This window comes from Oncorhynchus mykiss, chromosome 8 (genome assembly GCF_013265735.2).
Source record: "Oncorhynchus mykiss isolate Arlee chromosome 8, USDA_OmykA_1.1, whole genome shotgun sequence".
Lineage (NCBI taxonomy): Eukaryota > Metazoa > Chordata > Actinopteri > Salmoniformes > Salmonidae > Oncorhynchus > Oncorhynchus mykiss.
This window is the reverse complement of record NC_048572.1, coordinates 52,010,167-52,026,360: the sequence shown is the minus strand read 5'-3', so window position 1 is coordinate 52,026,360 and position 16,194 is coordinate 52,010,167. Positions and strand designations below refer to the sequence as shown.

Genomic DNA, 16,194 nt, shown 5'->3' with positions numbered 1-16,194 from the left:
GCTATATAAATACATTTGATTTGATTTGAAAATGTATGGAGTAAAAAGTACAATATTTTCTTAAGGAATATAGTGAAGTAAAAGTAAAAGTAGTAAAAAATAATACATAAGTAGTACCTTAATTAAAGTATTTTTACTTAAGTACTTTACACCATTGGAATTAATAAAATTATTATATTGATATGAGTGGGGCAAAATAGTACTTGTGCATTGATAAGCACACCAAAGGACCTCAAACACGTTATTAATGTTAAGTAATAATAAAAAGAAGACAGCACTTCAACAAGCCTATTTCACACCATAGCCTGCTGAATTAGCCAGATAACTTTCATTTTATTTAAATTTAGGCACAAATGAAAATGGGGCACTCACTCGTCCACGGATTGGGGTTTCTGCATTGTCTTAATAAAGAGTTCGGCGTTCGACATGTACGTGCAGTTACAAGTACATACTCCTGCGCAGTAGATGGCGGTATCACACAATTTATTTATTTATTTTTGGAGGTATGATTCTCTTTGTTTGCGAATCAGCACCAGGTCGCCGAAGAAGAAAAACATGCGCTTCCTCTTGGTCCGGAAAGCGTGGAAGTAAATGTATCTTGGTAAATACATGTTAGTTTTCTAGTCACAAAATTATTACGGCAAAATGGTTCGAAAATTGAAATTTCATGAGCAGAAGCTGTTGAAGAAGGTTGACTTTATCAATTGGGAGGTAGACAACAACCTGCACGAGGTGAAAGTATTGCGGAGGTATCACATCGAGAAGAGAGAAGACTACACCAAGTGAGAATGCGGTTTTATGGCCTTTTTCTTTGTCTCCAGCTATATGTAAAATGTGTTTTAAGTTAATAAGTTTAGGTTTTGATGCGGAAGTTATTGTTAATTTGGTATATAGTATAATAAGGGTGACTATTGCTAATTCTAAAATGGCCTACCTACAGGACGCATTCTAGTTTAATTATGATGGCTTCGATATGGGCAAACATCCAACCCTATTATTCCATCTATTGTATTCAAATTTGTTCTATGTGGAGGCATTTTTAGCACATTGACAACCCCTAGAACACTGTCCCTACTCAGCAGCCTCAGTGTGTTTTGATTAGCCACAGTCTGCTAACGTTATATCCATAGGTACAATAAGTTGAGCCGTAACATCAGAGAGCTTGCTCAGAAGATACGTGATCTGGACGAGAAGGATGGCTTCAGAGCCCACAGTACATGTCAACTACTTGAGAAACTGTGAGTATCAGTGTGACTGAATTCGAACCCGGGCCCCTGCGCCCATAGGAAACTGTCTGTCCTCTAAAAGTAATGTGGGTAACACACAGCTACTACAGAGTGATGATGGTGTCTAGCATTTTGCATCTCTTCTTAAAGGTACGGTACTGGGCTGATCCCCACCAAACAGAACCTGGCTCTTACAGAGAAAGTCACCGCCTCTTCATTCTGCAGGTGAATAAACAAACCCATTCCATCTCCCAATAACAATAGTAAGAGTAAAAGTAGATGTTGCATTCTATCCATCGCTTGCAATACCTCTGGCTCAATTCGGTCCTATCTCCATCTCTCTGATTTCCAGGAGGCGGCTACCCACCATAATGGTAAGCTTACGAATGGCTCAGAACCTGAAGACAGCCATCACCTTCATCGAACAGGGACGTATCCTTCACATGGTAACAGTACTAGTGATGTAGCACCTGTGCGCATGCTGTGGCAATGGTGTTTTTTTTACCCTATTGTAAGGATCATAGACTGTTATTCTGTGTTGGATTATCTATGTAGTGCTTTGTGGCCTTGACTGTACCTTAGATGTGCGTGTGGGACCAGAGATTGTCACAGATGCAGCTTTCCTTGTCACTAGGTAAGTGTAGGGTTTTGTCTGACTACTTTTGGTACTTTTCTTCCTTTCTGACATCTTGTCAGCCCCCCAAAATCCTAAATGTTTTATTTCATCAGAAATATGGAAGACTTTGTAACATGGGTTGACTCTTCAAAGATCAAACAGCACGTCATGACCTACAATGATGAGGTGAGAGAGACCACGGTCTAAGATAAGAAGTCTGACAAAGTTCAGTTTGTTTATGTTTGAATAGCTCGAAGGTCCCAGGCATATTTGTTTGGATATAAGATGGTCTAGTCTGATGGTAAATCCTGTTGTACAAATGGGGATTCTGACTGTCTCATTGGTGCCCTTTGTTTTCCAGAGGGATGACTTTGATCTTGTGGTATAGACCTACAGTATTCATCGCCCATGGGAAGGACAAGAGGAATGTGCAGAGGCTTGCATGTGTGTGCATAAGAAGTATGAGCATTTGTATGGGTGAGCCCATGTTTGAACATGGTGTGTTTGAGTGTGTATGGGACTTTTTTTTGAGCAGGGAAGGAGTGTTATTTCAACATGTAGTGTTCAACTTTTTATAAACATTAAGATAAATATACATTTCAACAAATCCTTTTACAGTTATGTAACCTTTGAAAACAATATACAACTTGTTTGCCATGGTAAAGGGTTGTTTCACACTTAAGACCATTTGCATATAGATAGAATTGTCATTCAGTGACATTGTAAAAAACTAATTAAAACGGAATAATGTAAACTATTGAGTGTTCAATCCCTTTTATATTCCAACTAATGGGATTATACCTTTACTGTGAATTCAGAAAGCTCTACTTTGCTCACATTACCAACCACAGGGCAGTATCTTTATACAGGTGTTGAAGGATTCTGTGTTTGGTTAATCATGTCACCTGGATTTTAACCTTTTATTTAAAGCATTTTCCATCAATCTGTCCCCTTATTTTTGTCAGATGGTCCAGCACCATCCTCAGACAATTGCTTTATTTTTTTGGTCTAACTCTCATTTCTGGAAAAGGCTTCAAATTAAAATCCAGGTCATTTGACATGATTAACCAAACAGTGCCCTAGGTACGAGACATGACAAAGCTGAAGAAGGCACAGTTCCATCTACTACTTACAAGGTCTTTCCCTAAGGCATCGATGTAGGAACTTAAGCTTTGCTGTTAACAGGAACCACCAATATGGCATCCTATAATTAATAGGTACCAGCAAGTTTAAATGGGAATTCAGACTGTCACCAACTTCAAAGTCCTTATGCCAATCAGATCCACCAGAAACGCATATAGACGATGAGTGTAATGAAGAAGACTGCCCCTGCTGCTATCTTGGCATAGATGGATCGGGTGTTGAGGTACTTGGCGTCGCTGCGGTACTTCTTTGAAAGGCTGGACAGATCGCTGGCTTTGGTGTCGAGAGCTGGAGGGAAAAATATTAATCAAAAATTTGAGGACTAGTGTGACCAATAATAGCGGTATTAGAGTGTATTCGGAAAGTATTCAGACCCCTTGACTTTTTCCACATTGTTACGTTACTGCCTTATTCTAAAATTGATTTTTTTTAAATTCCCCTGTCAATCTACACACAATACCACAATGTCAAAGCAAAAACAGGTTAAATGTTTAAGTATCATATTTAGATAAGTATTCAGACCCTTTACTCTGTACTTTTGTTGCGATTATAGCCTCAAGACTTTTTGGGTATCACGCTACAAGCTTGGTACGCCTGTATTTGGGGAGTTTCTCCCATTCTTCTCTGCAGATCCTCAAGCTCTGTCAGGTTGGATGGGGAGTGTTGTTGCACAGCTATTTTCAGGTCTCTCCAGAGATGTTTGATCGTGTTCAAGTCCAGGCTCTGGCTGTGCCACTCAAGGACATTGAGACTCCCAAAGCCACTCCTGCGTTGTCTTGGCTGTGTGCTTAGGGTTGTTGTCCTGTTGGAAGGTGAAGCTTTGCTCCAGTCTGAGGTCCTGAGTGCTCTAGAGCAGGTTTTCATCAAGGATCTCTATACTTTGCTCCGTTCATCATCCCTGCTACTGAAAAACATCCCCACAGCATGATGATGCTGCCACCACCACGACTCACCGTAGGGATGGTGCCAGGTTTCCTCCAGACGTGACACTTGGCATTTGGCAAGAGTTCCATTGTGGTTTCATCAGACCAGAGAATCTTATTTCTCATGGTCAGAGTCCTTTAGGTGCATTTTGGCAAACTCCAAGCAAGCTCTCAGGTGCCTTTTACTGAAGAGTGGCTTCCGTCTGGCCACTCTACCATAAAGGTATGATTAGTGGAGTTCTGCAGTGATGGTTGTCCTTCTGGAAGGTTCTCCCATCTCCACAGAGGAACTCCGGAGCTCTGTCAGTGACCATCGTGTTCTTGATCACTTCCCTGACCAAGGCCCTTCTCCCCTGCTCAGTCTGGCCAGGTGGCCTGCTCTAGCAAGTCTTCGTGGTTCCGAACTTCTTCCATTTAAGAATGCTAGAGGCCACTGTGTTCTTGGGGACCTTCAATGTTGTATACATTTTTTGGTACCCTTCCCAGATCTGTGCCTCGACACAATCCTGACACAGACCTCACGGCTTGGTTTTTGCTCTGATGTACTGTCAACTGTAGGACCTTTATATAGACAGGTGTGCCTTTCTAAATCCTGTCTAATCAATTAAATTTACCACAGGTGGCCTCCCAAGTTGTAGACAAATCTCAAGGATGAGTAATTGAAACAGGATGCACCTTAGCTCAATTTCAAGTATCATAGCAAAGGGTCTGAATACTTATGCAAATAAGTTATTTCTAAACCTGTTTTCGCTTTGTCATTATGGGGTATTGTGTGTAGATTTAAGATTTGTATTCATTTAATCAATTTTAGAATAAGGTTCTAACTTAACAAAATGTGGAAAAGGGGAAGGGGTCTGAATACTTTCTGAATGCACTGTATGCAAGCTTCAATCTTAAATGGGAGTAAAAAATAAAGAAAATCCCTCGAATGAGTAGGTGTCCAAACTTTTGACCAGTACTGTAGATTTTGGACTGAACCATCCCTTTAAATGAATTAGGTGTATTTTATGTCTATGGCGGGTTTGATGCCAGGGCTATGTATTATACAAGGTATGATGATTACCAGATAAGGCCTCTCCTCGTTGCAGGACCTCTTCAATGTTTGCCACCATGATACGCTGGACGTCCTGCAGTTCTGTGTTGATGCTGCCCAGGTTCCTCCGTGCCCTGCTGTCAATGTAGTTCTTCTTTGTCTTCTGGATGTACACGTCTGAGGAAGGAATATACACAAATAACACACTACGTGTTGGTTTAGGGTGCATCTCAAGTCTAATGTGGCATCCGCTCGTCATTACTTACATCTGCGCTGAATTGAAAAACAAGGGATGGGGAAATGCAATATGGTGGACGTCTACTGGGATTTTCTTTTGCCAGTCTTATCTAGTTGTCTTTTTTACATCAGCTATGATGCACCCTTACTTCAAATATGGTTTGTTTGCCTAGGGTGTCTTGAATTGGATGTTAATGATTGAAAAGAGAAAAGTTCTCACCAAACTCAATGAAAGAGTACGGCCTGGAGACTGTGGGGACTTTCTTTCCATGCTGTTCATTGAATTCTGTTTGGAGGTCTTCCAGGTACCCAAATACCAGTTTCTTGGGAAACACAGCTTCACACAAGGCCAAGTAGCACACGCCATGTTCTATTACATAGCTGGTGAGACGAACACAGATGTGACCCATTAGTGGGAGAAACACTTAATACATTAGTTTCTCAAATAGGCCGATTAAGATTTATACATACAGCACAGCGGCCGACCAGTCACAGACTAGGGGGTTATTGAGACAGTTTTTCCTGAACACGTAACCAAATCAAATGTTATTGGTCACATACACATGGTTAGCAGATGTGAATGTAGCGAAATGCTTGTGCTTCTAGTTCTGACAGTGCAGTAATAGCTAACAAGTAATCTAACAAATTCACAACAACTACCTTATACACACTGTAAAGGGATTGAAAAATAATTGGTACATAAATATATGGATGCGCAATGGCCATGCAGCATAGGCAAGATGCAATAGATGGTTTAAAATACAGTATATACACATGAGATAAGTAGTGTAGGATATGTGAACATTATTAAAGTGGTATTAAACCCGAGTTTTGCCTTGTTAGGAATGGAAACTCGGCACCAATGACACAAGACTCCATAGAGCTCATACTTACTGGAAGGACATGACCCCAGCCTCCAGAGTACATCTATTGGGACTCTGGGCATTTAGTTTGCGGCACAGCTGCTTAGCCTGGCTCTGGTAATGTTGCAAGTCTCTTCCTGACTAAACATAGGGAGAGCTAAAGGGTTATGAAATCATTCTTGCAGTTTAAAAAAAAACACTATGTATGATAGAAGTGCCTCTAAAACAAGGCAATATAAGTGTTAGTAGTATTCATCAGAATATTATGTAATTTAGCTAGCTAAATAGTTTGTAAACCGTTAAGTTAGCAAGGCTAGCTAGGAAGAGAATGTGGTTCATTCAAACCTGCTCGTCTTCTTGCATCGATGCAGCAAGCGGCAGACCATCTGCTACTCGAACGATCATTGTCAGTAAAATCATATTGATTGAAACCTCTACAATCCACACTACAGACTGAGTCGTAGGTTTTTGCTGGATGTGTAAAAACTTCAAATAAACTTGGCTGCGCAGCTTCTGCTGTCAAATCTGACGCCCGAGTAGCTCGATGCGGGTGCTGATACCGCGTTCACAATTTCCGACTTGCTGATTCGTTGGAACGCGGCACGTGTGTAACTACAACCAGTTAGCAGGTCGAACATTTTAGACTTTTCGGAATTTACTTTTTCGTAGCAGGTTAGGATAATTAACGTGGCAGGTTAGGAGACTTAGGTTAGGGTTAGCTAAAATGCCCTCATAACCTGCTACGAAAAGTCACTTCTGGTCGTAGCTGTACTCCAGAGATACTTTTGGGGAGATTGGAATCGTATTAATAACTCTTTTGTACGTTGCCCATGCGTCGGCAATGGGCCGCGTAGTGCATTCTGGGACAAGGAGAGCTCTCCTTCAGGGAGTCAATTGGGCGCATACTCAAAAACCCAACATTAGCATACATTTCGTCAACAATAATTACAACATTACAAATATTTTCCGAGATGTGAGATAATTCAATTGTTCTCTATAATATCGTATAGCTTTGGAATCGTGATATGACGTACTTTTTAGGAAAATAGGCAGGTTTCTCGACTCATACACTGACTTCAAGAAGTGTTTGCAATACGATTAGTTTATCAACTGGGTGACGCAGCATGACAACTTGGACACGATTGGTCGACCGTCTTCTGGGTGAGGCGTTACGTTTTTCAATTTATGGCGCAATTGGATTCCTATCTTCACATTTCTCCAATATCTCTGTGTCCTCCCTCAAGACACACAACCCCTCAATGCGCGAGGGGTCGTCACTAGTTATCATAGCCACAAATAAACCCCGCCCATTTCTACAATTTATCTTTTTTAAATGTGATTTTAAAGCATACCCTAACCTTAACCACACTGCTAACCGTATGCCTCGCCCTAACCTTCAATTAAGACCAAAAATATAATATTAGGTTTAATACATTTTTAATATGTAGGCCAATTTTACTTTGTGGCTGTGGTAACTAGTGGAATATCTTGTTGTTGCGCCCTGGAATTGGGTCCGACGGCAACTCTGATAGAGAGGCCTGTAGTGGCCAAAGGCCTTTTTAGCATGAGCAGCACCATTGAGTGCTTCCACCACTGTAATGTAGTCAACTGGGTGAGACGTCCAACTTCATTAGCTGAGCCCTCCTGGTGACCCTGTTGGAGTCATGTCCGACCGGGACATGAAGGGATCAGCGAATCGAGAAGAAGAAAATGGACTACTTTAAAATGGAGATAGCCTCAATGGCGCTGCCCATGCTCTCACAAATTACAATGGCACAGATACAAAGACGAGCCCTCTATCTTTATCTATGCTCTAAACTTTCTTCTTATTCTTAGTGTGGTTTTCCAGCTGCCTTTCACAGGTCGGAGTGTGAATTGCACATTTGTTCAAAATTGTACCCTCCAGATTTCACAAAAAAAGGGCAATGGGAAAAAGAAATGGCCCCACCATCTAACTTTACATAAACGCCACTATCCCCAACAAACCCACCACCCTTTCCCACTCTTTTGGCCCTAACAGATCCTCCTGTAGTTCTTCTTCACCAAAATCTCTGACACCCAAAGCTTCTCTGCTGCTGCTATTACCTCATCAATCTTCTTGGATTTTCCGTTCCATTTATGAGGTACAATTAATGACCATGGTTAATTTCCTCACTGCTTCAGCATAACACTTTCTGCACTGCTCGAAAACTGGCAACCTCAAACGGACTCTCTTGACCCACACAGCTCTTTCCACCGAAACTACACTCTCCACCGAAACTAAACACAAGTCAGATGTTTTATGTGAATGTTCTTTCAGCCATAATATTAGAATATAGTTAAGTCTCATGTGGCTCGATTACATTTTTAAAAATGTTCTGGGTAATGTCTGAAAATCATCAAGAAACAACCATTTGTGTCATCAGTTTCACTAATTCTCCAGACCCGACAGTGAGCCAGGCGGATAGCATCTCGATTGCTAATGTCTGACGGTGTATTGAGAGATGCAGATGCTGTCCCCGATGCGGGCGCCTGTCGTTTGAAGCCGGTCGAAACTCCAAGAACCAATACAGGCAGAACCATGGACAGATCCTGTAAAAAATGGTAAATTTGCTAATGTTTGTACTTGGAATAACATTGGATATTTGTATTGGTCCAGTCGTTTTGTTTGTTTGTGGATGTTGCCTGGATCGTTGTGCAATGAAACCGTGCTCTATTGCACTTTCTTTTATTATAGTCGATAGCAAACATTCAGTCTTCGTCAGTTTTTCGATGAAATTCGAGTCAATATTGGTGCCGTTTTTTCAGTTTTCTGTTATTAAATGAAATAGCAATGGATGCTGCCAGCCGCCTGCCTATAAATAAAGCTCAATTGATAGCATCATCGATGCACTGAAATAGCATGATGATAACGCAGCCTACATTTTCATATAGCTTTCTAATGTCATCGCGCTAACTCGGTAGAATACAGTAGAATATCGAAACGTGATGACAGTCCAATCGGTCAGCTGACACCGCAGCTGGACACAGCTCATCAGATCAGTGCGCTCAACCAGAGACCCGTCTGTCCAATAATAATCAGGTCGTCAGGCCAGTCTCCATTCGAGGGCTTATGCTATGAAAATATATCTGCTCTTGACTAACAACCACAATGCCTTAATAGCACACACAGCAAGCTATTATTTGCATACTCTCTCGGTCTACCATGTCAATACTTGGACGGTAAATTGATTGGGTCACGAACGCATAGTCCTAATTGTCACATCCCCCTCATTCGCTGGTGCCCAACAATCTAACCGGTTCGCAGTAGATTGGCACCATTGGCATCGCGAGCACCTTTGAATGGCCTATTGTGTGAGGTGCAGCTGGTACGACCGTGTGTTGTGATTGTAGTTCTCAACTGCGCATCGCAAAACTAGGCAGGCTTAGTGAAAGGCCTTGGCCAGTGCGTTATTCTTAAATATTTATGATTAAAACACCTTTTTAAAAGATTAATGATGGTGGATTGTTCATTTGGGTGGAATGCTTCTAGGCATGTTGCCACTGACACAAGGTCAGATACTCCCTTATCCTTAATATCCTTAAAATCTCCCTCTCCCTATCAAACCAACCTCTCTCCATCCCTTCCTTCCTCTAGGTCAGCCTGTGGTGTGCGTGGGTGAGGAGGAAAGCGGGTAAGGAGATGGGCTGCACCTCGGCCAAGCAGGTGTCGGCAGTGCCAAGTGGTGAGGAGGGCCGCAGTAAAGCCTACAGCAATGGGGACCTTCTTTCCGGTCAGTACACATTCACCTGTACAGGCCTATTCTGGAGGGTTAATGAATGTTTTGAATGTTCAGCCTTGCAGAACGTTCATATGGGACAATATTTTACTGTGTGGCTCATTCGTTAGAACATGGCGCTTACCATGCTAAGGGTTGTGGGTTCAATTCCCGATGGGGCCACTTGTACTTAAAATGTAGGCTTATGCGCAGATGTTTGTAAGTCACTTTGGATAAAAGTGTCGTCCAAATGGAATAAACAGATATGCTTGTGTGGAAAAATAGAATGTTGAATGGTATGTTAGCTTCATTTGTTACATTTCGTACACATTTTGGCAATGTTTTGACAAACTCAGCAAAAAAAAAAGAAATGTCCCTTTTTCAGGAACCTGTCTTTGAAAGATCCTTTGTAAAAATATAAATAACTTCACAGATCTTCATTGTAAAGGGTTTTAACACTGTTTCCCATGCTTGTTCAATGAACCATAAACAATTCATAAACATGCACCTGTGGAACGGTCGTTAAGACACTAACAGCTTACAGACGGTAGGCAATTAAGGTCACAATTATGAAGACTTAGGACACTAAAGAGGCCTTTCTACTGACTCTGAAAAACACCAAAAGAAAAATGCCCAGAGTCCCTTAGGCATGCTGCAAGGAGGCATGAGGACTGCAGATGTGGCCAGGGCAATAAATTGCAATATGAGTACTGTGATATGCCTTAGACAGCACTACAGGGAGACAGGACGAACAGCTGATCGTCCTCGCAGTGGCAGACTACGTGTAACAACCCCTGCACAGGATCGGTACATCCAAACATCACACCTGAGACCAACATAGCATACAGCAGTAAAAGATGACTCAGTAAAACACCTGCTGTTAGGAAACTATCAAATTACAGTACTTTTGTTTTTAGGTCAGTGCCTGTCCGGGTTTTGTTTTGGTCGGTTTGTTTTTACAGGATGGCAGGTACAGGATGGCAACAACAACTGCCCGAGTTACACCAGGAACGCACAATTTTTCTTAGAAGGAATGAGCGTTACACGCCTGTACTCTGGAGCGAGATCGATTTGGAGGTGGAGAGTCCATCATGGTCTGGGGTAGTGTGTCACAGCATCATGGGACTGAGCTTGTTGTCATTGCAGGCCATATCAACACTGTGTATTACAGGGAAGACATCCTCCTCCCTCATGTGGTACCCTTCCCGCAGGCTCATCCTGACATGACCCTCCAGCAATCCCACCAGCCATACTGCTCGTTCTGTGCGTGATTTCCTGCAAGACAGGAATGACAGTGTTCTGCCATGGCCAGCGAAGAACCCGGATCTCAATCCCATTGTGCACATCTGGGACCTGATGGATCGGAGGGTGAGGGCTAGGGCCATTCCACTCAGAAATGTCCGGGAACTTGCAGGTGCCTTGGTGGAAGAGTGGGGTAACATCTCACAGCAAGAATGGGCAAATCTGGTGCAGTCCATGAGGAGGAGATGCACTGCAGTACTTAATGCAGCTGGTGGCCACACCAGATACTGCCCCCCCCCCCCCCTTTGTTCAGGGACACATTATTCAATTTCTATTAGTCACATGTCTGTGGAACTTGTTCAGTTTATGTCTGCTGTTGAATCTTGTTATGTTCATACAAATATTTACACATGTCAAGTTTGCTGAAAATAAACGCAGTTGACGGTGAGAGGATGTTTATTTTTTGCTGAGTTTGCAACACACTGAGTACTAGCATACCTACCCACGTGCTTTACTTAAATAGTGGCTGGTGGTGCTGCTAATGGTAGTGCAGCAACCTCAGGGAGTAGTCCGAGAGGAGAGTCATACATCTAAACCATTCGGTCCCAAGCATGCTATCCACAGTTCCAAGACCGTTAACATGTACAGTGGGGCAAAAAAGTATTTAGTCAGCCACCAATTGTGCAAGTTCTCCCATTTAAACAGATGAGAGGCCTGTAATTTTCATCATAGGTACACTTCAACTATGACAGACAAAATCACATTGTAGAATCCAGAAAATCTCATTGTAGGATTTTTAATGAATTTATTTGCAAATTATGGTGGAAAATAAGTATTTGGTCAATAACAAAAGTTTATCTCAATACTTTGTTATATACCCTTTGTTGGCAATGACAGAGGTCAAACGTTTTCTGTAAATCTTCACAAGGTTTTCACACACTGTTGCTGGTATTTTGGCCCATTCCTCCATGCAGATCTCCTCTAGAGAAGTGATGTTTTGGGGCTGTTGCTGGGCAACATTTCAATCGAATGGATCGGGAATATCATGAGTGGCTGCTCTAATTCCAGTCCTGCTCTAATCCGAAGCATGGAGCTGTCAAGTAAAAATGTATCGTCACAAGCAAAAAATAAGTTGATGTCGCTGGTAGTGTTAACAATCGCATAAGAACAGAAATATAAAGGCACTCGCGTGTAGAAAAGTTAGAAAGTCTTTATTGCAACTTGGTTGACCCACCCGTTCTCACCTACACTGCGTTTAGCTTCTGCATCAGGAGTTGGACTGAAAGGGATGTGTTCATTTGTAGTACTAGCGCCACATCCTCCTATAGCTCACTGTTTAAAAAAAAAAAACATTTTTACAGACGAGTACAAAAAAGGAGTGGACAAGGTCAAGTATAACAATGGAGAAGAGGACAGACTGAACACCTGCAACCAGGACAGCACGGTGAGAACTGCCAGAATTGTATTTTTTTTAATGAACCCTCAAAAGTTAGTAAGGGAAGTTAGTCAAGGGTAAACCTCTACACCTACATACTGTACACTTACATCACTGGCAGAATAATTTTGTATGATTGCCCCCTGTGTGTTTCAGGAGAAAACTGCCCTGCTCACTAGGGTCCAACGCACAGATGACACAGGATCAAATGGCAATGGGAAGACACAGTGAGTTGAACTAACTATTTTTGTTGTCATCGTGACACAAATGAATGCAGTGGTTGTTGTCCCTTTCCATCCCTGAACTAATGGAGTTGAAATGCAACTAACCATAACCCTTTAGTGTGAATGACTCATTTCTTTCTCCACAGTATCCATTCTTCAGAGAGCCAGCAAGAGTTCTTCAGGATGCTGGATGAGAAGATAGAAAAGGTGAGGAGAGAGAGCCTGGTTCCAGATCTGTTAACTTCAGCATGACAATGACCTTAGGGGTTGGCAAGAGAGCCAAACTGATCTGGGGCAGAGCTGAAATCATGCGTGTGTGTGTGGGGGGGGGGTAAGTGTCTGGGGACAACTCCATCTTCTGCTTTGCTTTTTCAGGGGCAGGACTACTGCTCAGAGGAAGAGGATATGACATAGCACTGACGTCCGATATCTGCTCCCCTGAGAGGAAGGATTTGTCCAATGGAGGCTGGTGTCATTTCAGCCATTACAATGAGCCCATCCTCCAATTTCTCCCTCCACTTGCCTCCACTGGATTTTTCCAATGGCATGGACAGACTGTACCACATATACCTTACCTAATGGCCCCTCCTCCTTTTGGACTGGCCCATTTCGTGGAGTGGGAGACACGTTGACCCTCAAGCACCTTTGCTTACCACACAGTCTATCTACAACCGTCTCCCCGTAACAGATGTTTGAGTCCATTGCGACAATGTCCGCCCCCCCCCCCCCCCAAAAGGAGCAAGGACCACTTCCATGCACCAGGCGTATAATTGTGAACAACTCTCCAAGTCTGTCGCCATGGTTACCATGCACAGGAAGTACAGCAGCTGCTCTAGACTCTGTGACTGTGGTCCGTTAAAAGACACTGGCATTCCAGTCATTTTGAACCCATGGATTGACTAAAGTCACGACCAATAACCATGATGGTATCAGTCTCAAAGAACATTTGTCAACCTTATCTGATTCTGATTGGATTATGAACAGTGGAGGTAATGGAGAGCAGAGGAAAATGAATCTGGGAATTATTCCAGGGGTCGTATTCATTGGGCACCAAATGGAAGAAAACGTTCTGAAACAGGGAGGGCCTTCGAATAAGAAGCGGCAGTTGACATTTTCCATAGCAAAATGTTTTTTTCTACAGTGTTCCCTAATGAATGCGATCCAGGTGGCTGAAACATTGAGCATTGCAGATAGAAACACAAATACAGCTGCTGATGCTCCTTATCATTGCATTATATCCTTATCTCTATGTAGTGTATATCTATCTGCAACATTCCAAGCGTGCCACCCCAATGAACACACCCTTGGAGGGGAAACCGGGGTTACTTACTTCCTGCATTCCAAGACACTTTTTGAATCTTCTTTTCTACAGTATGTTCATATGCGATTCATAGTCTTATCTATGTCTTCTTACTTCACCACGTAGGGTATTCTTGTTTAATTTTAATGCTCAGGGTTGAAGTGTTCTAGTCATTGTCTTTTGTAGGAGAGCCTACCTCTTCATTAGGCTTTGCTGTCCCATTTGTGTACACACACAGTTATTTCCCTAGCACCCTACTGTCACTATCTGTTCTCCTTACCTGTTAATAAGACCATCTCAGTGTTAAAATCTACAGGCAGTATACTGTATTAGGAGCATAGATCATGCAATGGTCTTTGCATTTGTCGTCATGGTCATTTGTCTGTGCTTGTTTTTCATGTTCAAATGTTTTTTATTTTATTATAGTCAAATAAAAAAACAGAAATGTTTTCAGGTCACCGTAATATAATTTGTCCAAGAAAATGGTTGCACATACAGTTATTGTGGTGTTACTATTACCTAATGATGCAGAGGCACAGCCACGTTTTTTTGTTTTTGTTACTATAGTCTGTATCTGTCAATGTCAAATGATGGCGTAGCAATGATCTAAATGAAGCATCCACGGTTGGTTTAATGCTGCCCTCTACAGTTTAAAAATGCGAAGTAAATGGGTAGCGAGACATCACACAACAAAACGTCGTGTTAGTTATTCTAGCTCGTCTCTCCCAGTGGACTGTACATGTTCTGAGTGGTGCCATTTGGTAGTGGCCTACTGCAGTCTGCTACATTAACCTGTTGCTTAATGGAGGTACTGTATGGACATTTAATTCAATTCCAGACAGCTTTATGTATCCTCTCAGGGGTAATGTCCAACTACATTTCGCAGTGTCTTTGATGATCGATTATGTGTCAATTGTCAGATAAGTTAAAACAACAAACCCTCAGGCCCACAGAGACTGTAGCACCTTGTGAAGGCGGTTATGGTCGTCTTAGTATTTCCGTCATATTTCATATTTTCGCAGCCTCAGTGTCTTTATATTTTATGTAGGCTTTTTATTACATTTTTTAAAAGTACACCTTTATTGAACCAGGTAAGTCAGTTAAAGAACTAATTCTTATTTACAACAACGACCTACCAGAAAGCAAAAGGCTTCCTGCGGCGATGGGAGAAAAAATAAAAAATAAAAAAATAAAATATATATATATAGGACAAAACACACATCACGACAAGAGGGACAACACAACAGTACATAAAGAGAGACCTAAAGACAACAGCATAGCATGGCAGCAACACATGACAACATAGCATGGTAGCAACACAACATTGCAGGAACGTAACATGGTACAAACATTACTGGGCACAGACAACAGCACAAAGGGAAGAAGGTAGAGACAACAATACTTCACGCAAAGCAGCCACAATTGTCAGTAAGAGTGTCCATGATTGAGTCTTTGAATGAAGAGATTGAGATAACTGTCCAGTTTGAGTGTTTGTTGCAGCTCGTTCCAGTCGCTAGCTGCAGCGAACTGAAAAGACGAGCGACCCAGGGATGTGTGCGATTTGGGGACCTTTAACAGAATGTGATGGGTATACAGAGATTACCAGTTTACAGAAGAGTATAGAGTGCAGTGATGAGCACAACATGTTCACCATCCAGAAGGCGAGGTCAGTACAGGTGCATCAAAGGTGGGACCGAGAGACTGAAAAACAGCTTCTATCTCAAGGCCATCAGACTGTTAAATAGCCATCACTAGCCAGCTACCACCAGGTTACTCAACCCTGCACCTTAGAGGCTGCTGCCCTGTATACATAGACATGGAATCACTTGCCACTTTACAGTTTTTTACAATCTCTTTTTTTTTTTTACAATCTTTTTACAAACACACTAAAAGTGGTACTTGAGGCACACTCAGTGAAACCATTAACTAATGTACCTAAATTCAGACCAAGTCTGCAAAACTGCAAGCACATTATCTGCTTTACACTCAGTTTGCAATTGTAAAACAGAGCTCTATATTAGACACGTCATTCAAATCTAACAGGTCTCGTGCTTCATTTGGAAACCACTGCTAACCACTCCATATGCCACACTGATTTACTGGTTACCTACACTTATAGTGTCACACCCTGATCATTCACCTGTCTTTGTGATTGTCTCCACCCACCGCCAGGTGTCTCCCATCTTCCTCATTATCCACTGTGTATTTATACCGG

General features: G+C 42.1%; 3 protein-coding genes across 7 annotated transcripts; 2 read left to right on the top strand and 1 right to left on the bottom strand.

Annotated features, from left to right (window-relative positions):
- Positions 1 to 534: 534 nt before the first annotated feature.
- Positions 535 to 2,593, top strand: imp3 (IMP U3 small nucleolar ribonucleoprotein 3). The gene is given in 7 exon segments (NM_001165082.1): positions 535 to 782; positions 1,131 to 1,238; positions 1,377 to 1,451; positions 1,579 to 1,658; positions 1,809 to 1,860; positions 1,956 to 2,028; positions 2,204 to 2,593. Coding segments are annotated over 7 exon segments (552 nt in total). The 5' UTR covers positions 535 to 645; the 3' UTR covers positions 2,231 to 2,593.
- Positions 2,401 to 6,621, bottom strand: LOC110530065 (vesicle-trafficking protein SEC22b-B). Its single transcript, XM_021612852.2, has 5 exons — positions 6,387 to 6,621; positions 6,073 to 6,182; positions 5,399 to 5,559; positions 4,972 to 5,118; positions 2,401 to 3,273 (listed from the first exon to the last, which is right to left on the bottom strand). The coding sequence occupies exons 1-5, from the start codon at positions 6,459 to 6,461 to the stop codon at positions 3,119 to 3,121; spliced, it is 648 nt and encodes a 215-aa protein (XP_021468527.1). The 5' UTR covers positions 6,462 to 6,621; the 3' UTR covers positions 2,401 to 3,118.
- Positions 6,622 to 6,925: 304 nt separating this feature from the next.
- Positions 6,926 to 14,432, top strand: zgc:55943 (DUF4612 domain-containing protein). 5 transcript variants are annotated; one of them, XM_036985609.1, is made up of 8 exons: positions 6,926 to 7,202; positions 8,062 to 8,164; positions 8,531 to 8,624; positions 9,658 to 9,793; positions 12,382 to 12,464; positions 12,612 to 12,682; positions 12,826 to 12,886; positions 13,055 to 14,432. In XM_036985609.1, the coding sequence occupies exons 3-8, from the start codon at positions 8,622 to 8,624 to the stop codon at positions 13,091 to 13,093; spliced, it is 393 nt and encodes a 130-aa protein (XP_036841504.1). In that variant the 5' UTR covers positions 6,926 to 7,202; positions 8,062 to 8,164; positions 8,531 to 8,621; the 3' UTR covers positions 13,094 to 14,432. The 5 variants fall into 5 exon arrangements, with proteins under 5 accessions (XP_036841504.1, XP_036841503.1, XP_021468532.2 ...); XM_036985608.1 differs by having other exon boundaries at positions 8,464 to 8,624; XM_021612857.2 differs by lacking the exon at positions 8,062 to 8,164.
- The last annotated feature ends 1,762 nt before the right edge of the window (positions 14,433 to 16,194 follow it).

Coding starts and splice junctions, on each gene's coding strand:
- LOC110530065 (XM_021612852.2), bottom strand. CDS start 6,461: ATGATTTTACTGACAATGATCGTTCGAGTAGCAGATGGTCTGCCGCTT. Junction 5,560..6,072: donor GCTGGGGTCATGTCCTTCCA/GTAAGTATGAGC, acceptor TCGTCTCACCAG/CTATGTAATAGAACATGGCG. Junction 5,119..5,398: donor GTACTCTTTCATTGAGTTTG/GTGAGAACTTTT, acceptor TTCCTTCCTCAG/ACGTGTACATCCAGAAGACA.
- zgc:55943 (XM_021612857.2), top strand. Junction 9,794..12,381: donor CAATGGGGACCTTCTTTCCG/GTCAGTACACAT, acceptor ACATTTTTACAG/ACGAGTACAAAAAAGGAGTG. Junction 12,683..12,825: donor AATGGCAATGGGAAGACACA/GTGAGTTGAACT, acceptor CTTTCTCCACAG/TATCCATTCTTCAGAGAGCC.